The sequence below is a fragment of the Zeus faber genome (assembly GCF_960531495.2).
Source record: "Zeus faber genome assembly, chromosome: 11".
Classification (NCBI taxonomy): domain Eukaryota; kingdom Metazoa; phylum Chordata; class Actinopteri; order Zeiformes; family Zeidae; genus Zeus; species Zeus faber.
In genome coordinates, this window is record NC_137205.1 from 13,684,558 (window position 1) to 13,706,949 (window position 22,392).

General features: G+C 49.4%; 3 protein-coding genes across 3 annotated transcripts in view; 2 read left to right on the forward strand and 1 right to left on the reverse strand.

Moving 5' to 3' along the window:
• Positions 1-502: 502 nt before the first annotated feature.
• On the forward strand, positions 503-3,767 carry ntf4 (neurotrophin 4; the record flags this gene model as incomplete). Its single annotated transcript, XM_080010000.1, has 3 exons — positions 503-1,774; positions 2,915-2,955; positions 3,662-3,767. The coding sequence occupies 3 exons, from the start codon at positions 503-505 to the stop codon at positions 3,765-3,767; spliced, it is 1,419 nt and encodes a 472-aa protein (XP_079866126.1).
• A 1,201-nt stretch (positions 3,768-4,968) lies between these two features.
• Positions 4,969-22,015, reverse strand: ppfia3 (PTPRF interacting protein alpha 3; the record flags this gene model as incomplete). The annotated part of the gene is made up of 29 exons (XM_080009243.1): positions 4,969-5,049; positions 5,655-5,817; positions 5,915-5,983; positions 6,870-7,045; positions 9,318-9,415; positions 9,779-9,954; positions 10,112-10,138; positions 10,771-10,836; positions 11,206-11,406; positions 11,516-11,597; positions 11,724-11,823; positions 12,188-12,342; positions 12,585-12,718; positions 12,864-13,101; positions 13,560-13,753; positions 13,841-14,009; positions 14,134-14,213; positions 14,327-14,389; positions 14,560-14,691; positions 14,973-15,056; positions 15,605-15,739; positions 15,912-16,005; positions 16,119-16,171; positions 16,805-16,897; positions 17,094-17,222; positions 17,374-17,433; positions 17,530-17,769; positions 17,959-18,060; positions 21,698-22,015. 29 exons carry the CDS (start codon positions 22,013-22,015, stop codon positions 4,997-4,999), a joined length of 3,684 nt encoding a protein of 1,227 aa, XP_079865369.1. The 3' UTR covers positions 4,969-4,996.
• akt1s1 (AKT1 substrate 1 (proline-rich)) overlaps positions 11,826-22,392 on the forward strand; it is a 44,704-nt gene continuing 34,137 nt past the window's right edge. The window contains exon 1 of the mRNA XM_080009256.1: positions 11,826-11,838. The gene's annotated coding sequence lies outside the window, so the exon portion shown is untranslated. The remainder of the gene's footprint in view (positions 11,839-22,392) is intronic.

Sequence of the window (22,392 nt, forward strand, 5' to 3'; positions counted from 1 at the left end):
GAATTTGTTGTGCCCCTGAAAGATGTAACAGAAACATCCCTCCTCCAGCCACTGTTGCACATTTATTCTCCCCTGCTTTTTGGCTGTAGGATTTATAAATGAGGTGCACTCCAGGTTGTCACTGTCCATTTGAAGGTCGATCCTTGAGACACCAGAATCTACAATGTGTTCATAGTTGCACTCCTGTCTTCCCAGATGGAATACAGCGAGCAATCTTGTTGCGGACTCGTTTCCTATTTTTCCGAGAGTTGTGCCAAGACCTTAAAGCCATAGCCCCGGTAGTCAAAACACTGGGGTCATAAAGCTGCATGATGCCTATAAAATGTCTTATTTTACACTTTAATTGAGCTGCCAGTTAAACCATGGTTGCCACAGCTTGCCTCACACATAATGCTCTCTTTCGCTCTCTTTGCCCTAACCCTATCCTTCTATGTATTTACTTTTCCTTCCTAACCCCCGTCTCCCTTTCTCTCCCTCCATCAGTTGATACGTCTTGGGAGTGATGCACTGGCTTCCCCTGGTTGCCATGGTGATTGCCTCGGCCCTCCCCTTTCCTCACAGCCCTGTGTCCAGAATCGTTGAAGCGACGCTAGACGCGGTCACGAGCCCCGACCCCCCTGCTCAGCCTCCCTCGGAACATGACTCCAAGACAAACTCGGCGCCCGGCGCAGGAGACTACCTGACGACACAAAACAAGCGCGTAGGACCCTCGGCACCTCTCTCGGACAGCGATAGCGCAAGAGACGTCAGCTCCGAAGCGCCTACGGCAGTAGGAGAACTCAGGACCTCCGATTGCGATAACTATAACAATGTTTCCCTGGATAATTCCACCATGCAGGACTACAAACCTGACGGCAGCATCAGCACGCAAGGTCGCACCAATTTCAGAGACGCAAAGGACAAAGTTCATGAGAGAAATGACAACACAGCGTTGGAGCCCCGTAGTGGTGTTGGCGGTGGCCAGAGGGAATTGGGACCAACCCTCCCGTGGGAGAAACCGGAGACGGGGAGGAGTGTCGGTCTCGCCACAGTAGAGGGGCGGGGGGCCGGAGGAGGTGTTGGGGAGCGATTGGAGGAGATCCTCCAGACGGAGGCCGGAGTGGGGATGGATGGCATACAGGAATGGGACGAGCTGTTCCTGGACGCACACCCGCGGGTCCTCTTCGCTCCCTCGGCGCTGCCGCCGGAGCACCCCCCTCTTCTGCTCATGCTGGAGAGCGATGCGCTGCCGCCAGAGGACGAGTTCAGGGAGGAGGAGCAGGAAGTCGACGATCCGCTGGACGCCGACGGCCACACTGAGGGCCACGGTGACAGGGCCATCGACAGGAGCTCGCCGGCCGCCCGTGGCAGCAGGAGGAGCAAGCGCTCGCACCTGTCCGACGCCCGGCGAGGAGAGTTGTCGGTGTGCGAGTCGGAGAGCGCGTGGGTGAGGGACAAGAAGACCGCCACCGACCAGCACGGCCACACCGTGACCGTGCTGTCGCACATCCAGACCCAGACGGGGCGGCTCAATCAGTACTTCTACGAGACGCACTGCCGGCAGCCCAAGCAGCAGAGGGACGCGGCGGCGGATCAGGGGGGGCCCGGCCTGGCCGGCGGTGGCTGCCTGGGCGTAGACAAGAAGCAGTGGCGGAGCGAGTGCAAGGCCAAGCAGTCCTTCGTCCGCGCCCTCACCAAGGACACCAACGAACGGATCGGCTGGAGGTGGATCAGGATCGACTCATCCTGCGTCTGCGTGCTGCTGTCCAGGGTCAACAGGCGGTGGGCGGCAAAGGTATGAGGAAAAAGAAAAAGAGAAAGACAATATGCAGAAGCAGAGCAGCGTTACTGTGACATCTTTTTCACTCACTGTACCAAGCGCCCTTTCTTTCCAGAACGACGGAATTTTCGTTCCTAGGTTGAATCCACATTTTTCCCCTCTCTGCCTTCATAGACCCAAATGACTAAACAGGAACAAGAAAACAAGGAAACCTCATTAGTAGATATTAGGGAAAATTATCATATATAAAGATAATGTTTTTTATATTGTTTTATCTACTGTTTTAATATCTTGATATATTGTAAGTTATTTTTGATTTAGTATGCAAGCATGTATATGCCTCTGATATTAATATATTACTTTATATTTGTACAATATGAGAACAGTAAACCTTTATGTGAAAAAAAGCTATGTATATCTGTGTATTTATAGAACAAGGTCTCATGGAGTGTTAGGTCACTGCAGTACACAGCTGATGAGTATTCCAGCTACTGGCCCGCTCTACTTGTTAGTCAGAGGGGGGAGCGCCCCCTACCGAGGGACTGTGTTACTGGATTAGCAGAGACGTCACGGGGATCACACATCAGTGGCGAAGGGAAAGTGATTTCACCAATGTTCATCCATCCTATGAATCTAGATTTAAATCCCACATTGCAACTGTTTAGGAAAGTTACATCCAACCCCATCTTAAGGATTATCAATGATAATGTAGTGAATGTCATGTTTTTTATAGAATGGTTTCAATGTTCCCTGAAAGAAATGTCTTATAAGTTGTATTGGTAAGATTTTCACTGCATTAAACCCCAAAAACAAAAACAACGTCAAGTGTGAATCAATGAAATGGCTGCTGAGAAATACGGTGTAAATAAAATCCATTGATATTTTGAATTTCCTATTTGCAGGAGTAGCGGCTTTCCGTTCTGAACATTTTTGCGTTTCAAACAAGCAGCTCAGACCTTTTTTGACCTTTACGACTCAATGAATGGTTGATTCTAAATTGGATTCAAATGATATCTTAACTAAAGCTTGAAAACATCCTATTAACTAACTATTCACTAACTATTTCCTTCGAATGGATCACTTTGGCCTCAACCGTGAACCTCAGAAAGTGTCATTTCAAATTTACGTTGCGTTAAATTGTGAATTTTTACACAGGAAACACAAGGGGAAGGGGCGGGAGTGGAGCACAACTTTTGGTATGGTCAGCAGATCCACCCGGATAATTTCATTTTATTTTTTCTTTGAACATCACTATCATTACTTTCATCATCATCATCATCATCATCATCATCATCATCACTGTTTATTTTTTTTAGATGACATTTTCAATTTGTAGTACTATCACTTTAATCATGGAAATCTGTTAAATCATTGCACAATTTGTTGTCAAAATGTACACATACATTAGCGTATTTGAATGACCATTTTCAACATCTCATATTTACTTTGAAAACTAGTTCAAATTAAGTCAGAGAATTAAGAAGAAACAGAACTCGTACATACATTTATCCAATACATACATAAAGAAAATAAATATAGTTATCGTAAAAAATAAAAAATACAACAGAAAAAAATACACACATTTTATAAATTGACCCCCCCACCCCCCGCGCACCCCCTCCCTCGTAGGTTTATTATACAGATATACTTTTTTTTTTTTAATGACCTCATATCATCTCAACCACCAAAATGTTTTAATTCATTGTCATCTTGTTTGTTTGACATGCATCGTAAACACAGAGGCTAAAGTTTTTTTGTTTTCTTTTTTTTTTTTACCGGTCATCTTCATCATCCGGACTCCAGTCTCTCAACCTCTCTCTCTCTCTCTCTCTCTCTCTCTCTCTCTCTCTCTCTGGTGTCGCCTGTAGAGCTCTTGTTTTCGGTTACGGCTTGTGTGCGCAGTACAATGTCTGACTCCGCTGCCCCCGCCCCCCCGCCCCCGCAGCTTCTGTTCTACCTCTCCGCCACCGCTCCCGGTCACCGGCAGAGCCCCAGGAACCTGAGCTGATGATTGCAGGTCACAAGCTACACGACCACATCAGAGGGAAAGCGGGGCCCGGGAGCGCTGAATGCGGGGTCCCCTTCCCCACCATAATTAAACCTGATTTTATGGATTCTAACTACTGAATGACATCACAGACAATGAACACAATGACCCAAAGAACTCCCGCCCGCCGCCGCCCCTCTCCCCACCCCGATCTGTGTCCCGTTCACCTCTGCGCCATCACCTTTGATCGCCACAATAGGGTCCCTTCAAAAGAGATTACCCGACCGGAGGCCTCTCGGCTTTCAAGGTGCCAAAAGACAAACTGCAGGGAGGGTCCCTCTGATGTGGCCGGAGCTGAATTGGTGGCCTGAATGTGAGGGGGGGGGGGTGTTTGACCACATCAACTGCGCGGGGGGGGGGGGGCGACAAGGGAAACCCCTGACAGCACCATAGAAGCCAACAGTAGAGCCACAATGGCTGACACCAGACACCCGTCGCCTCTTCGGCCCGACTCCCTCTGAACTGCGGTGGCACATCGGGGGCGACCGAAGACAGAACAACAGGAAGAGAGGGAGACAAAGATATGGGTATGTATATATATATGTGTATATATACGTATATATATATATCTATATATATATATATATATATATAAACGAGCAGGGAACTTCTCTTTTCTGATCACACATTCATACATTCTTCATGTCATGTCATGCCTCCTTTTGCTCCTACAGAGCGTCAACCTCTACTTGTGTTATTGCAGAGCGGTCGGACCGAATCGATTTTTTTTTTTTCTCCCCCATTCAATTCAACGGCGGTGTCTGTCCACGTCTTCTCTACCGGGACGGGCGCGGTGGTCCTCGGGTGCCCTGTCAGTCAGCGCCCTGAGGAGAGAAGCAACGTTACTCAACACGTCATCATTGCCCCCCCCCCCCCCCCCCCCCCCCCGGTGGCCTCAATCCAACCCTGGCCCAAATCCCCGTTGAACCAAACCAAACCCTGCCGCCGAAGACCTCATTGAAACTACTGAAATCGCCAGCGCAAAAAGCAATCCCCCCACTGCCCCCCACACAACTAACAAACACAAACAAAAACAACAAAACCAAAAAAAAACAAACATTTTGTGAGCACATGTGCGAGCCATCTTTGCAGTTTTGGCGGAACGTTTTGTTTTTTTCCCTCCGCACCCCATGGGACTGTGTTACATTAGACGCAGTTAAATCAACGCCGGTAGCTCTCACCTCGGCCTCTCAACAGGAGTACGTCCGTACGGAGGCAGATTCACCCCGAGCGCCGGAGTTGGCTGCGTGGTGAGAGGGGAGAGAGAGAGAGAGAGAGAGAGAGAGAGAGAGAGAGGGAGAGGGAGAGAGGCACAGACAGAGTCATTACCAAAACGGTCTAAATAACACTGACCTTCCACCGGCATTCCCATTAAGAAGCGGAGTCGAGGGGATAATGGTCTTCCTCTGTACTTAAAAGGCGTCTGTTCCTCGTTACCGTCTTGTTTCCGTTGCGACGGGAAACACAAAATTCCTCGGCGAAAACTCGAGGGGCGAAAAAAAACATCCCGGCAGCGGACGGCGCTTTGCGAGGCCGGCTTTGCGTTCGCACAAATGTGTTGCCGTTTAAGACATTTATCCCTCTTCCCCGGCTGGAAAAAAAAAAAAAATGAGATCGAGAAGGCGGTCGGATGTGCCCGCCGCCGCCGCCGCCGCCGCCGCCGCCGCCACAGACGGCGCCGGGATCGCTTCGCACGCGAACGAAACTCGTTCCGATCCGCCGTCGGGCTTCGTCAACCGGCGGATGACGAGACATCGTCCCGACAGTTCGGGACGAACGGCCGTGAGGCCAAGGAGGGGGGGACGGGATGGGCGAGGTCGCCCCGGGGCGGAGGGGGGTCGTACTCACCGTCGCTCTGAACCTTCCTCAGGGTCACGGAGGGCGTGGCGATGGCGGAGGCACGGAAGTTGGCAGGCAGGGTCTCGGCGGAGTCGGAGGTCACGCCTCGCAGGTCCTTCTCCCGAAACATCTTCCTCCAGGAGGGCGAGCGGGTGAACGTCTTTGCTCCGTCCTAAGCGGGGGCCACCAAAGCTTTGGGGTTATCCACGGCCGAGGTCCTCAATGCAGCCATTTAACACTACAGAGACATCGCTCACGGCGGCACTGACCTCATCGGGTCTCCTCTCGGTTCCCATGGAGATGAGGGAGTTGTACTCCTGCTCCAGGAGCTGTCTGGCCTGATCGGAGAGGAGGAGGAGGGGTTCAAGATTAGAGTGAACACTGCCTGTATCTGTTTGAATGCTAGTATTTGCTAGTACGCTGGTATAATATAGTAGTATGCTAGTATTCCCTGCACAAACTATACAGCTTTATTAAAAAAAATAAAAAATATATAAAAAAAAACAGCATTATTTTCTATTTTCTGATATATTTTACTTATATTTTACTTATTGTTTTACATTTATGTTTCATGTACGCACCGAACACAAAGACAAAATTCCTTGTTCCTGTAAACTTGGCAATAAAGACTATTCTGATTCTCATTCTGATCTGTAATTGACTCAGATACATGGATCAGAACAAGCTCACGTCGCTCACCGAACGTGAGAACTATTACTAATGATGTACAATTTTGACTCTTTTTTTTTTTTTTGGAGATTTGATTATTGACGACTGATGTTCGATGAAACCCTGTAGAGAGTTGTTCAGTTTTTCGACTCGTCGCCCATCGGAATCGGTTGGTGAAAAAGCGCGATGAGCGAGGGAGAACCAGAAGCAGAGTTGTGAATTTCCCCGAAACAAAGTGTTATCTTATCGCTCCGTTCTCACGATCCTTTTAGGAGAACGTGAAGTGTAAAATCCGTCACACTCAACAGGAACTATGCCAAATACGTTAACTTTCTTGCGCCTGGGACTTTATTTCGGTCCTCGGTAATTATTTTCAGTTTATAAGTCACGGTTCACTTGGTCGCCCATGTTTTTCCGGAGTGACTCCCGATCCATTTGAAAGATTTATCCGCTACGAACAAACCGTTCCCAAGTCTTGCGTCACAAAGACACAGTTTCGTGTCCTTGTGACATTTGCGACGGCCAGACGGCCAGACGGACAGACGGACAGGAGACCTGCGTGTTCTGGTTGGGGATCTGAAGCAGCAAGGCCAGGTCGGTGTAGTCGAAGGTGTCATCCAGGGCGAGCAGGGCGCCGTGCACGCCGCTCTCGCTGAGGTTGTCAGCGTACTCCTTCAGGCCGATGGTCTGCACCCAGCACATCACGCGCTCGTTGGACCACACCATCACATCTGGGCCGAGAGGAGGAGAGGAAGAGAGAGAGGAGAGGGGGGGGGGAGGAGGAGATAGGGTGGCACAGAAGTGGAAAAGTACTTCAAGGCATTCGCCAAAACAATGCGGCGAGATGTCTGATTTGGTTGTTTGGCATGTCGGATCAGGTTTTTGTAATAAACTACGTTGTATTGCTCCGGGGCAAATCCCATTGAGACAGATTGCAGCAATTTAAATAAGGACATGTTAAATACCCGACCGCATTTCCGACAACAGTCAACTAAACTTTGGCTCCCAAAGTACTTTCGCTCCCGACATTCTGAAAAGAAACACCCGCTAACAATCGGCATTTCTCACCAGTGGGAAAGGAAAAAAGGGTCTCAGTCCCTTGTCAAAGGACCCGGCGATAGAACCCGGTTTTAATCGGCTCCACCTCCAATCGGCTCTGATGTGAACAGGACACCTGGGTCGGCCCGCACGTTTTGGCCCCTTTACCCGCGCGGATGTGACGCGTGTTGAAATGACAGACGCTGGCGCAGAAATAGACAGGAATATCCCTGTATCATTCCATCATTTCATATCCCATTTAGAATCCAAAGTCGTAAGTTACTGACTTTCTTTCCGCCTGGGCGACCGTGACATGTTGTGAGTGTGGGGATCATGAACGATCCCATTCTTTTTTTTCAAGTTTTACAGTTTTATGATGACACGCCCTTTTTACGGCGCAGTCGTGACGTAGAACGTGACGCCCCAGAATCAAACGGCATTTCTCCAGGCAATGGGAAAGGTGTCAATCGCCTATTTTTAGCAGGTTGACCAACCGGCTGATCAGCCCGTTGCCGCTGTTGGTCTGGAGTTGGCTGGGAGAGTTTTTTTATGTGTCGTTTGTCTTGCAGTGAGGATGCGCGGTGCAGGAGACCCTGCGGAGCAGATCGCAACCCAAAACGGACTCAATTATTCAATACTTTATGTTCACGTTTTGGCCGGCGAGCCTTTTTGTTTGAGTGTTTTTATAATAAAACTCCAGTCACTCGGTCTCCGTCTCCCTCCCTGAACCCCTGTGTGCGGCGGGAACCGTCTACACGGAAATTAAAGCTTCCTTATCTTTTTAAAGCATTTTAAGCGTATTAATTGAGGCTGAAACGTACGTGACCTACGAGGGCTTTGGTTGTGCACACTGCAATTTTGAGTGTTTTTTTAATATATATTTATAAAAAAAAAAAACATCGTCCAGTCTCGTCCTGCCCCGCCTGTGCTGCGGTATGTGTTTCTGTGCTGCGGTATGTGTTAACTGATTGAATGCTATGAGGAATGGCTGGTCAAAAGAAATTCCTCCATCTGTCAAACAAGCCAATAATTAAGAGTTTTTTCTCATTGGGGAAATTCCTTTGCGTTGGAATGACTCAAGATAAAAGTATCTAAAAGGTACAACGTGCGTATCCCCAGGATGAGTCAGATAGATTGAAATTTCTTTGCTAAACATGTGAATATTGCCAACACTGGTGTTGTGATCCATCCACAAGTATACCATGTAAGCCATGTTACACGTGAGGCAGAAAAGAAGTTTGGTCTTTCTCGCTCTGCCACCAAACAGAACATTTAGCATCAGATTCCACTAGAAGTTTATGAAAAAATGTGCTTCCAAATGTTTTATTATTAAAAATATATATATTTTACCAAATTTGATGTAATAATTAGAAGAATAGTAATGGTTGAAAAACTAAAAAACAATAATGATCATTCCATTATTGATTATCTATATCATTAATTTCATATAAAATTGATTTAATATTTTAAATATAAGATTTATTCATAATTGCATCAATAATATGTTACATTGATACATAATAAATATTAATACATTTAAAATAAAAACATTATTTTAATATTTATTATGCCTCTTTTAACTATTTGGCGACTCACCTCTAGACTTTTATTATTTAGTTTTATGTCTTTTAAGTCTGCTGTGAAGCATTTCAGATGACCCTTTTGAAATGTGCTTTAGAAATAAACTCGCATTGCCTAATAATAACTAATAAAAATACTAATAACAACAGTAATATTAATAATACTAACACTACTACTACTGCTATTATAATAATAATAATATTAATAATAATAATAATAATAATAATAGCAATTCAAATATTTAACCAGAATGAATTAGGTTCTGTATGTAAAGTACATATTTTTTTGTTGATTATTCAGATTATTCATCACAGGTACCAGTCAGTAAACAGTGAGGCTATAATGTGAGGGGCAACAAACTAACGGCAGGGAAAACTAGCTCACCTTTGTTCTGATGGGCGCTATCCTCTCTCCTCCTCTCCAGCTCCTTGCGATCGTAGTTTAAGCGCTTCAGGCACATGATGCCGTAATGCAAACTGACCCTGGGAGAGGTCAAAGAGCCCAGAAAAGTGAGGGTTCCAGCGGGTTAATTGAGGACATAATTTCCACTTTCACTTCCACCCCGGACTCTTCAAAAAGAGACCCTGGAGACACACACACCTGTGTCACAACTCCGGCGCTCTGTCAAAGCCTCTTTTAACACCCTTAACAGTTCCCAAACCAGGCGTGTAATAGCCCGACAGTCAACAGAAGTGAGTGATGAGTGTGATGAGGGAAATGGGTCGTGCGGAGAGAGTGTGAGAGAGTCGTGTCAAGAGGAACAAGAGGAACGGGTCCAGAGTGGGGTGATGAGGGTGGGGGTGGGGGTGGGCGGCAGTACGGGTGGGGGTGACGCCCGGCCCTACCTGTGGAAGCTGTCCACCATTTTGAGCTGTCCCCTCAGCTCCTTCTTGGTCAGGTGGTCCAGCATGCGGGCGTCCACCAGGGACTCCATGAAGTAGCTGCGGTACTGAGGCAGGCCCAGGCTGGGCAGCCAGTCGTTGCCGACCCACTCGTGATTCATATCGCCGTAGGCCAGGATCTGAGGAGGAAAGGGTGATGAAAAGCGATGTTGGCCGCCGGCTTCGGTTTAACCGTCAGCTCAAGCGAGCGACGCGGCGGCAAGCTTGACGTTTTTTCGCCGGAGGCATTGTTTGTGGGTTTAGGGTTTAAATTAAAAAAATGCGGATGAACCTTACCTGATCCCAGCTGAACTCTTTCAGCTCCTTGTGTGCGGGGAGAGAAGGAATAGGTAGACAGAGAGCGAGAGAGAGAGAGCGAGAGAGAGAGAGAGAGAGAGAGAGAGCGAGAGAGAATGGGGGGGAGAGATAGAGAGATAGACAGAGCAACAGAGAGCGATGTGAAAGCAGGGGGTGAGAGAGAGGGGGCAGCGGCAGTGAAGAGCGGGGTCAGAGGAGCCGAGTCGATGGGCGAACGGAGGAGAAGCAGGGTGGAGGGAGGGAGGGGAGGGGAGAAGTGGGAGAGCAGCGGCAGGAAAAGGGGGACAAAGGGAGGAACAGTGTGTTAGTGAACGGGTAATTAGTTGGAAGCAGTTCACACTGACACAGCAACTGGAGGAGAGGAAAGAAGAAGATGCTCAACACTATGGCCTGGGCCCATGAATACAGAAAGTGGAGGAAGAGAGAGAGAGAGAGAGAGAGAGAGAGAGAGAGAGAGAGAGAGAGAGAGAGAGAGAGACAGAGAGAGAGAATAGGAGGAGGGGAAGAGACTTATAAACATGATTCAGACCAGGCAGTCCCCTAAACATCCATCGATTATCAAACAGAAACTGTGTGACACAGTGAGAGAACGACGGACGGGTGCCATCCGGTCAAACTGAGAGGATTGAGCCGCTCACCGGGGGCTTGGTGGCGGCGTTCAGCGACTCCATCTCCGCATGGGTCATCCACACGTTACTAGTCGACTGAGGAACAAAGAACACAGTCAAAATGTCACGCGAGGAGAAAATGGCGCTTGCGGTCGGTGGGAGGGATTCCGGATCGCAGTTTTCTCAGAGCAAAAAAGAGGCTCCTCGAAACTCCTCGAGGAGCCTCCTCTGTGGAGGCACAGGTGAAGCCGCTACAGAGGCTTTTACACCGAGGTACTGGAACCAGGAATTACCCAATTACAACCAATTTTCAGACCCTTCCTAAGTACCGCAAACTAGGTTCCTGGTTCCTGAAGTGGTTCCTGTGGTAAATGGGCTCATGGTGAAATAGTAGTCTTTGGTGGCTAAAGGAGGGGGTACAGTACTGTAGGGGTGGTGTTTTTGGGGATAGGGGGGGTCCCTCACCGAGCGAGTGCTGGCCGGGGCAGAGGGGCTGGTGAGGGACACCATCTCCTGGATGGCCAGCCGCAGCTTAAGGCGGTGCAGGGGGTTGCTAATGCCGATCTCGCGCTGGATCTCCGTGTCCGACAGGTTGGCCATGATGGCCCCGCTCTTCACATTGGCGCGGCAGGCGGCGACGTACCAGGCCGGCATGCCCACCCACAGCTGGAGGAGGAGGAGAAATGACAAGAGTAAACGAAGAATGAGTTTCAAAAAAGAACGGAAAGCATAAACCATGTAGTATCTTTTTCTCCAGGAGGCAAATGTACGATACCTCCAACCAGGACACCACGGTGGGGCCGTCCCAGGACGCAAAGGGGAGGCCCTGGCGGCAGGCCTCCTCCAGGAGCTCGTGCCTGGAAAAGAGCCAAAGAATTAACAGCCGTCCTGCTTTGGAGATCTTCCAGCGAGACGCTGTGGACGCGCTAATGCCAGCGCTAAAGAGAAACTCAGCAGGGAGTAAAAGACTGTCTGGTACGCACTTCTTTTTGCTGCGTCGGTCTTTGTCGGCCGGGCCCAGCGTCCCGGTCTTGTTCAGACCCATCGGGTCACCAGAGGCCAGGTCCTCAGATGGTGTGGAGGCTGAGGGAGACCGGGGTATCATGAGAACCACATGGTGCCTTTATGAAGCATTTAATACAGTATTCTCTAAATTACACTGCAGGTCATTAGCGAAGTATTTACAACCACTGCAGCATTTATTATGGTTTTCTTGTTTATTTGTCCATAATTTATTGTGCATTTTCTATCTGTACTGTATCTATTTTAGCTGTTTATATTATATCTACATTCCATTTATATTTGTATATTTTGATTCGTTTTAACGCTGTAACGCTTGGATTTCCCTCTTGGCGATCATTTAAATGTTATCTCAAGAATGATGAATTTAGAGATCTGAAAAACAGACGTAAGAGAAAAACATATTCATCTCTGTTATTGCTTTTACCAAGAGAAGCAGATCCCTCCCGACCCGGCTGGCCCATCCTCCCTTTCTCCTTCTTTCCAAAAAGCCGACCGATGGAGGACTTGATGCTTTTCTTTTTACTGGACTTGTGGAGGGAATCCTGACTGCTGTTGGAACTGCTGCCATCTGCCGAGAGACTGGAAGAACCCGGAAAAACATCCTTGTGAGCAGGGCCGTCGCAATCAGGAAACTTAAGTCGGCGAGTTCACTTTCATCCATATAGTTGCGATAAATAATTTGATTTAATTGAAATGTAAAATTAATACGTTTTTATTGAATTGAATTGTCTTTTTTTATTTCATGTCACTTTAATAGAGTCACAAAATAAAACTTGTAACAATACACGTCTAAAACGAAATCCAATCCAGGATATACTCACCTGCGAAATTCGCGGGGGTCGTCGAGCAAGGCCCCCGGATGGGTGAGGGTCATCCTGTCCAGCCGCAGCGCACGAGGGGTGGGAGGAGGTGTGGCATCCAGCAGGGCCAGGGCGCGTTCGTCGTCTTTGCTATTCTAAACGAACAAAAGATCGAAAAACCTTCAGAGGGCGTGTACATGAACAAACGTACGGGCGTGCGTTTCCAAAAGCCACCGTGGGGGGGGGGGGGGGGGGGGGGGGGGGGGCGCGACATGAAGAGAGCACGCCGCGGGGCTGCACCTGTCTGTCCGTCTCCCGGGCGGGAGAGTGAGGCAGGCGGGGGGTGGAGTGGCCGGAGCTGGGGGGAGAGGGGGAGGCCAGGGTGGAGGAGGTGATGGAGGAGGGGATGTAGCCCCGCCCGGCGCTGTCCCTCCCCAGGGAGGACGGAGGCATGTGGGGGTCGTCCAGGGCCACGCTGACCCGGCTCTCGATCTCCTCCGCCCGCAGCTCCGTGTTCTCCTTCTCCTCCTGGATCAGCCTGGGTTTGGGTTTGTGGTTTGTCAGGGTGGAGGGGGAAGGAAGGGCGAGAGAGGGGGGAAGACAGAAGGGAGAGGCGTGAGTACTGGTTTTATCGGCTAAAGCAGGTGAGAAAATGAAGGTGAGATACTTAATGTTGTGATACTTAGTGACTCCCCACCCTTCTTCTGTTATGGCCGTCAGGCTGGACTGGACGGCTGGACTTGAAAATCGGATTCTTAAAGCTTTACTTTTAATCCGATGATGATTTTATGGTGATTATCCTGACGTTTTGCTATTTGTGTTTCATCCTTGTTGAACGGTCCTTTAATTTCATCCTTTCCTTTTCAAATTCACAATTATTACAATAACAGCAGGACCCTCGGGGGTCTGCTTTCTTCAGTCTCGTCTCCATCCCTACCCTATCCCAACGCACTCTATATGGAGACGCAGTCTTCTCCGTCCCGGTTGTCCTCTTACTTGATCTCCTTGTTGATGGCCTCCAGCTGTTCCTGCAGCATGATGGCCAGCGTCTGGACATCGGTCTGTCCGCTGGGCGACAGCAGCTCGGAGCCGAACAGCGTCTCCCGGTCCTCCTCCTCGTCCGAGCAGGCCACCTCCACGCCCGTGTCGAACCCGGTTGCCAGCAGCGCCCCGCTCTCCCAGTCTGAGTACTGTGTGTCCAGAGGGAACACGTCATTTACCGTACCTTTATTTTTAATTCTCGGCACCGTGGCCTTTGAAAGGACGGCCTTTTTAACCTTGGTCGAATCTTCCCGGGCCGAGCTCCAGCGGGCGCGGTGACTCCGCCTGACCACGCCCCCGCTGGAGGCGTTGCCGTAGTGATCCAGATGCGTGGTGGAGCCTACTGGGAGGGACCCGCCTCCATGGGAATATCTCAGCTCCAGAGCGCTACCTGGCAGAGAGCGACTGGGATGGAGGGGGCAGGGGAGGGAGAGTCAGTAATTGATCTCCAAAAGACTTTAAATAGTCTACTAGAGCAAAACCCTGGCTCTATTTTTCACGATTGCAGATCTACTCAATGGGGACGAACCTGGAATAGGATCCTCCAGGTCTGGCTCTCAATTGGTCCAACTCCAGTTGTATCCTCTCCAGCTCTGCTATTAATTGGTCCTGAGGGCGGGAAAGAGACGAAAACACAGTGAAACAAAATAATGCTAACTAACATGTGTGTTCATACTTCAACTAAGACTTTCAGCCCGTAAGGGGGAGACGGGCGTAGCCACCTTGTTCGCCAAGAGATCGTCCTGGAGTTTCTTCATGTTAGACAATTCCTCGGAGAGGGCGTTCTGGAGGTGGTCAAGATAGAAAATGTCACGTGCTAGCTCCAAAACATCAATACATCAACGTGTGTTTTATTGAGGATTATTATTGTATGGAAAATTTTCATGTAAGTCAATGGGATTCTTGTCAAAGTAAAGAGCAGGCGTGGGCGCTCGGGTGGTCTTAGCGTGGCCACCTTCTCTTCCAGGGCGGCCATCCTCTCCTTCAGGTGGAGCTGCAGCCTCTCGTTGGACTCGGACAGGAGCTTGTCCACCGTGTCGGAGAGACGCTTGTTGTGTTCGTCGTTCATCCGCTCCCTCTGCCTCGCCTTGGGGGTCATGGGGGAAAATATTTCAGGGGAAGGAAATGAGAGAGAGAGAGAGAGAGAGAGAGAGAGAGAGGAAGGGGCTGGTGGGCGGAGAGTTATCAACGTGCATTCTGCTCGACTGAGGGGAGAGAAAAAGATGTCTATCTCAGTGCGCCGGGGCCTCATCGAGGGTTTTAGAAAATTAGCGCCTCATTGTGCAGCGCAAGGAGCGACAAAGGAACGGTATAAAGGAGTGGGAGGCGTGAAGAGGAGAAAAGAGGAGAGAAGCCTGCGTGACTCACTCTCTGTAGCTCCTGGTTCTTCTCCTCCAGTTGTGCATCCATCTGCCGCAGACGCTCTTCAAAGTTGCCATGGCGTTCCTCCGCCTGGGCGAGCGGAGGGGTGGGAAGGCGTGGGTTAGGGCACAGCGTGGAAATAGACACACGATCAAAATAGGAGGCTTGTTAGGTGAAACAATTAGTAACCTGTCTGTACACAACAGTCTTTCCCGGTAGGGCGACATTTAGTCCATCCTCCAGATGCATGAAAGCCTCTTGCCTGAACACGCAGGGTGAAGCAATGTGGCCCTTTTATTGTGAAGCCGCTGAGGAACATGTTTAACAGTTGGCAGCCCTCTGATTTATGCTTACTGTAAAGCAGTTAATCAAGAAGAATTTGTGTGGCATGCACTGTACTTGACTTGGGGAGCATCCAAGGATCCAGGGGGCCATGCTGATTCTGTGGCTTTGACTAGCCTCCGCTTGTGGATGCTTGGCAGGGCGTAATGAAGATGTCTGACGTGTCGCCTTTATTCTTTTATTAATGCGTTAATACATACACGCACACACTGATCCACACACACTGATCCACACTCACACACACACACACACACACACACACACACACAGACACACACACACAAACCCACACACACCTTGTTCAAGGCTGCCACTCTCTGGGCGAGCTGGGCCTCTATTTCGGGCAGGGTCTCGGCTCTCTGCAGGGTCTGCTGCAGCTTCTGCTTGGCGTCGTCCAGGCGCTCCTGGAGCTGCCGGTTCTTCTCCTCGCTCTGCGGCAGGCGAGAAGGAGGAAACGGGGATCACACCAGAGTGGCAGGCTGAGAAAAGGTAGCCAGGGGCCCCCGAGATGAGGAGCGGAGCACGCCGTCTGCCAACGCGCAGCGCCATCCAAGCCGCCACTCCACGGCAGAGTCACACGGGGATGAAAGAGACTTCACCCACCTGTCTGTAGAGAGAGTCTTTGCTCGCCAGCTCGTTCTCCAGCTTGTCTTTTATGTCGTGGAGAGATGTCGCCTCCCTCTGGGCGCTGAGGTACCTGCAGGGCGGGAACCGTGAGAGCGGCGCCGTCAGCAGGCGGCGAAAGCAGCATCTTCCGTCCAAAGGGCCGGACACGAGAAAGATATCTGAGGGTTTTTGAAAGAGGCTCACCTGCGCTCTAGCGTGGTGATTCTCTCCTCCATGTCTTCCCTCTGACACAGAGCCTGACGGGATCCAAAGGAAGAGAAAAAAAAACAAACATTGGGAAAAAGTGGGGTTTAACATCAGAGGAAGACATGGGAAAGAAACAGGGGTTATGGGGAGGGGCGGCAAGTGGGTGATAATAAAAGGGAGGTCAGATGGTTTGAACAGCTATTAGCTGAAGAATGATAATGACTGGTTGAGAGCTGTTGTTGACAGCTTCCAGAAGAGCCCACTTATGCTATTGCACAAGTTCTAGAATCAAGAATGGAGGGGTGGGAGGGGTTGACAAATGCTCCACAGGCCTTTGAGTTTGCTGAGACCAAACAGAGTGATATAACCAGTTCCTTGCCATACAAACTGCCTGCAGTGTTACTGATGGTGCTGTCACCATGGCGACAGGGCAAGCAGAGACTCTCGAGAGTACTGTAGCAGTTCCCACTGCCAAGCAGACAAATGGCTTTGTTGCCATAGCAAACTGTTATATATTTTTTGAGCATGGCAAGACAGACTCTGACATGCACGCACGCACGTACACGCGCAGGCACGCACGCACACACACACACACACGCACACGCACACACACACACACACACACACACACACACACAGAGGCAGTTTATAGATTCTATGGACGCAGCGCCGTCTGGCTTCACCTCTTTCACGTCCCTCTGCAGTTTCTGGTTAGCCTCCTCTGACCTGGTCAGCTCCCTCCGGGCCGAGGTGAGCTGTTCCTCGATCTCGCCAACCTGGGGAACCAGAAGGCGGGAATTAAGGTCAGACCAACACACACACACACATACTGTACACACACGCACGCACACACGCACACACACACACACACACACACACACACACACAAACATCCCATCGCTGTCCCCTGTATCTCATGCTTGAGGACTTCTGTTTACTTGTTGACCTAATTTTGGTCCACACATCACATACCTGTCTGCACATGAGGGCCAGTCTTTCTTTCAGCTGGCCCAATTCTGATCTCTGCCGCTCGATCTCGCCCTCTCTCTGTCTGTCGACATCGCCATCATCCGACAGGGAGGAAGGTCCGTTGGGGAGCCGCTGTGTGGAAATTCAACGGAAAACTCCATCAAGTCCAAATTGTGCATCATGAAAGACCAGCATCTGCCTTTGCGTGACGCGATAAATTGTCCCAAATGCACAAGCTTGGCTATTTCTGAGAACCATATTTTAAGACTTCATGCTCCGTTACCTCCTTGCCATTGTCTAGCCCTTGTTGACGTCTTTTGATTTGGTCCCTTAAAGACAGCACCTAAATCAACATGGTCGGGACAGTCATCAGAGAGTTGTAGGGGAGATTTATCAGTGCGTGTCAGGTGGACGGCGTGAGAGGGAACCCTGTGCTCACCTCCTGGGAGGAAGTCTGGAGCTCTTCCTCCAGGGTGGAAACCCGCTCCAAGGCCACGCGCAGCCTTTCGCGCACCTTCTCGTCCAAGGCCTTGTGGTGCTCAAACAGGGACTTGAGGGCCTTGAGGACCTCCACCTCGCTGGAGACCCCCGCGGGGGACTGAGCCTGCCTCTTCACCACCGTCATCCTCAGACTGCGCTCGTGGCGGGACACCAGACACTCCAGGTGCTCCAGGAGCAGCTGGACCACGGGCAACGGGAAACAAGGACGACTCAGTGATTATCGCGAAGTGGAAATGGCGAACGTCCACATTGCAAAGATCATGACGTTTGTCGAGAATCTCCGCCTTTAGTATTTTCCAGTGACAACATTAAGGCACGGTGAGCTGAAGCCGACACCAATGTGAAAGGGAGCTGGAGATGTACTGACTCGTGTGTTATTCCGCTCGGCCTTCAGCTCGGCTATCTCCTCCTCTCTCTCCAGCAGCTGCTCCCGGCAGACGTTCAGCTCTTTGGTTAGCACTGCAAACTCCTGTAGGGTCATAAGGGGGCGCTGTTATTTACTCCACGCTGACGCAACGAGGTCATGATGAAAACACACAGCACATTAAATACAGTTGAATGGCTCAGCAAGATATGGTGTGATTGGCGAACGTTTATAACAATCAAATGACGTTTCGGTACATTGATACACAGGTAGTCAGGCACCGGACGGACAAACACAAACGCCAATTCATTAATTTTCTTGACCCATTTATTCCTGTTCAGTTTCGAGGGGTGTTGGAGCCTATCGCAGCTCATTACGGGTGTAAAGGAGACAACTGCAACGGGACGTCAATTTAGGGTCTCAAGTGAGTGCAACCCGGGCGTCTTTGCAGGTGGGAGGAAAACTGAGCATCCCCGGCAATCAAACACGTGAAGACGCCAGATCCACACAGTCGGCACCCAAGACGAGAATACAGCCGTCCCCGGCGTGCGACTGTGCCTCCCACAGGCACACACACAAAGCTGTGCACGCACAGCACCCACATTTCTCTTAACTTCCACTGCATAGGCGGAGTTTACTGTGTATCCAGCAGCGAGAGACCTCTGAGGCTTACTGCACGCACTGGACATGGCGTTTATCATGTAATAATTATGACTGATCGCTTGCGTTTGACTTGCCATTAAGACAACAGCCTGGAGGTTAAACAAGCAGGAGAACAGAGGAATCGGGGTCGATCTCAGGGGAGTTGTTTTGATTCTCCTACAAACGAGCGCGATTATGTATAATTTGCGAGATTACCAATTGGGGTAGTTGTGATCTAAGGCTCAAGACAGAGAGATCATGACGTTATAAAACATTGGGCTGAGCGCGGCTATCGAGCCTCGTAACTCTGCGCCGGACACCTTTTGGCTGCCGTGCGTCGTTCAAACCGAAACGTGGCCGTGCTGCCGTAGAGCGCGTTCCTTTACATCCGCGTTACCGGGCTCTGTGATCAAATAAAACGCGAGCAGTCTCGAACACGTGCACGCCGGATGATGTGTGTGATTACATATGCGTATGCTAATTGGCTCATAAAGGGTGTGACGTCAGGAACGCTGTTATCTAAACTCGACCGTACGTTCACGGAGATCTGTGCCCTGTTACTATGTACCCTGTAACAGTGTATGCACCGGGAGAAGAAATACATCATACCCACTACAGAAACATAGTTATGAGATATCAAAGAGAGATACTATAAGGTAAAGACTGGGAGAAAGAGAGCGAGCAAGAGAGAGAGAGAGAGAGACAGAGAGAACTAAAATTCCCACGTGGAGATGGGCTGCGCCGGGCCCAAAGGATTTCACGACGCCGTGATTGATTTGTGTGGAAAAAAGGTTTATGAAGCACCGACACTGTACGCTAAGCCTTCAAGTTCTCTCCATCCCCCCTCCCCTCCCCTCCCTCCTCCCTTCATCCCTTCATCCCTTTCAGGTGCCGTCACCACCGCAGCAGCAGCATTTATACCTCTCGCTCCTTCTCCGTTCTGTTCACTTTATTAGGACGGAGAAAATTGCGAGTGGATTCCAGTCATTAGTGTGTGTGTGTGCGTGCGTGCGTGTGTGTGTGTGTGGTATCAAAGATTTTTTCTTTTTCTACAGCACTACCCCCCCTTTTCTCTCTTCTCTCCTCATTCTTGGCAACGTCTGCAAACTCACCAGACGCACTCGATGAACTCTGCTACTGTAAAATGTATCCCACTACTTCATGTGTTCCTGGGCGCTCGCAAAGGGCCAGATGAGTGAGTGAGTGAGTGAGTGAGTGAGTGAGTGAGTGAGTGAGTGAGTGAATGAGTGTGTGTGTGTGTGTGTGTCTGTGTGTGTGTGTGTGTGTCTGCAAATTTGTGTGCGTTATTGATCCTCCTGTCAGGAAGGAGAATATGGCTCTGTAGGGCCCAGTCATTTTCTAATTGTGCAGTACTATTGCATCTGTTATTTTTTCATGTGTAACGAGTGAGAAAAAATAGGTAGCTACCATGATGGAAATGAGATAATAATAATAATAATAATAATAATAATAATAATAATAATAATAATGATGATGATGATGATGACGATGATGATGATGATGATGATGATGATGATGATGATAATAATAATAACAGCAACAACAACAACAATAATAATAATAATAATAATTATTATTATTATTATTATTATTATTATAATGATGATGCTAACAAGAATAAGGATAATAACAATAATAACAATATAGATAGAAAATGGTAATACACTGGTATCTATACCTTTATGACAATCTCATATTGGATCTAGGTTTTTGTATTACAAACTTATTGTCAGGTTTCACAAGTTTCAGCAAGTGTTTATATAACGCAAGTCAAGTCAAGCTAATTATATTTAATTTTTATAGCGCTTAATCCCAGGCTGTCTCAAAGGGCTTCGCACGAAACCTACGGCATCTACTCGCCCTGGCAGGAAGGAGGAAGGAACCTTGAGAAGGGGTCACAAAGGGAGGTTGGTTCTAGGTTGGGTGGGCAACGTTATTAGCGTTGTATAAGAAGATTGTATCCACATGCCTCCAGTAGAGACGTGGCTCAGCATCAGGACACGTCCAGGGCCAGAGACTCCACATCTGTCCTGCATCTATGTACCTCCTCACCTCATAAAACCATCCAAACCACCATCACAATCTCTCACTAGTGATGGCCAAAAACCATTCCCAACTTCGACTTTGTTCAAATTCAAATGTATTTGTTCCGTACCGACGTGAAATTTCACTCTGAGGCCTGAGATGGTGTTGTATTTTTCACCTGCAGACATTGTCCTCTGTGTTTCAGACAACGCAATATCCTCAGGCTGAAGACTGAGCACATCATTTCAAATGTATTGCACATCAACTCGGAATATTATGCAATTACCTACCTCTGGCCCAGCGCATTTGCAGTTGCAGAAGCAGAGGCACACACACACACACACACACACACACACACACAGATTTTCCTCTTGACCTTTATCAAATCTCTGTATCGCTGAATACCCAGAATAACCTATTTAAGCTGACGTATAAACTGTTGCCAAGTTGTTCCACGTGCGTGGATCTAAACAGATACAGATGTGTATATACAACATTACGCATGCGCTCACAACATAGACACACAGGAACACATGCGCACACACACATGCACACGCGCACACTGACACACACACACACACACACACACACACACACACACACACACACAAACTAGTTCAAGTTCAAGTTCAAGGGATTATTTGTCACATACATATACATACGGTCATACATATATGCAGTGAAATGTCATGACACCCGGTGATTACGCACAATAAGCTCTATAAACTCTAAAAATACAAAAAAATACCAAAATGTGCGTAAACGACACAAGGTGCTCGCGCAGAAGTAGCGTTGTCACAATGAGGACATTTCACTTGACTTGAATTAACTTTCATATAAAGAAATAGGATCCACAGTTGAATTGCCATTTTTCCCTTTAAGTTTATACGGTTTAATAACCACAATTCTACATAATGAGTTTCACACATTGTCTTGAGGGAGAAACTGATGACTGTGGATTGCAAACGGACCGCGGCCAGCTCAAACAATTGGTGGTTACGTAATACCTGTGACAGCTCTGGTGAGCGGCAGTAAAGCTGTGTCGTCATCGTACCTGTGGAAGGGCGATTGAGAGCTGCCTCTGCAGTGACTCCTTCTCGTGGCCCAGCTCCCGGAGGCGCAGGTGGGCCGTCCCGAGGCTGTCCTGGGTCTCCCGCAGGCTCTCCAGGAGCCTCTCGCGCTCTGTCAGCATGTTCACCATCAGCGACTCCAGGTTGCCGGTGCTGCCCCCCTCATCGCTGCTGCCCCGGGGCTCCCGGCTCCCGTAGCCGCCGGGGACGCCTCCCATCAGCCCCGTGCCGCCCGCCGGGGAGGACGACCCGCCGCCGCCGCGCCCGTCCTCCGAGATGGTGGGCATCACCTCGCACATCATCTTGAGGCCGGAGCAGAGGCAGGAATGTTGTGAGGTGTGTCAGGTGTTTACTTGGAGGAGATGGAGGCCGTCCGTCGTGAAGGCCTTGAGGTGTGTAGGACACTTGGGTTTCAGCTTCTGGAGGGATATCCCTTGTGTCGCCACCGGACAACTGACTGGCGGTAACGGCTGACCAGTCTGTCACGTTTCCTGGTGTCGAATCTCCCCCAGCACGACTCCAACGCTGGAAGGCCAGTAGAGCATTCAGCCAAATGTTGTGTATGTGGACGTTTGAGTCGTTGTGTTGTTTGTGTGGGGTGGGACGGAGGGGCGAGGGAAAGATTGGAGTGGAGTGCAGGGTTACTGGGTGTCAGTGGGTTCTGGGGGGAAAGGTGATG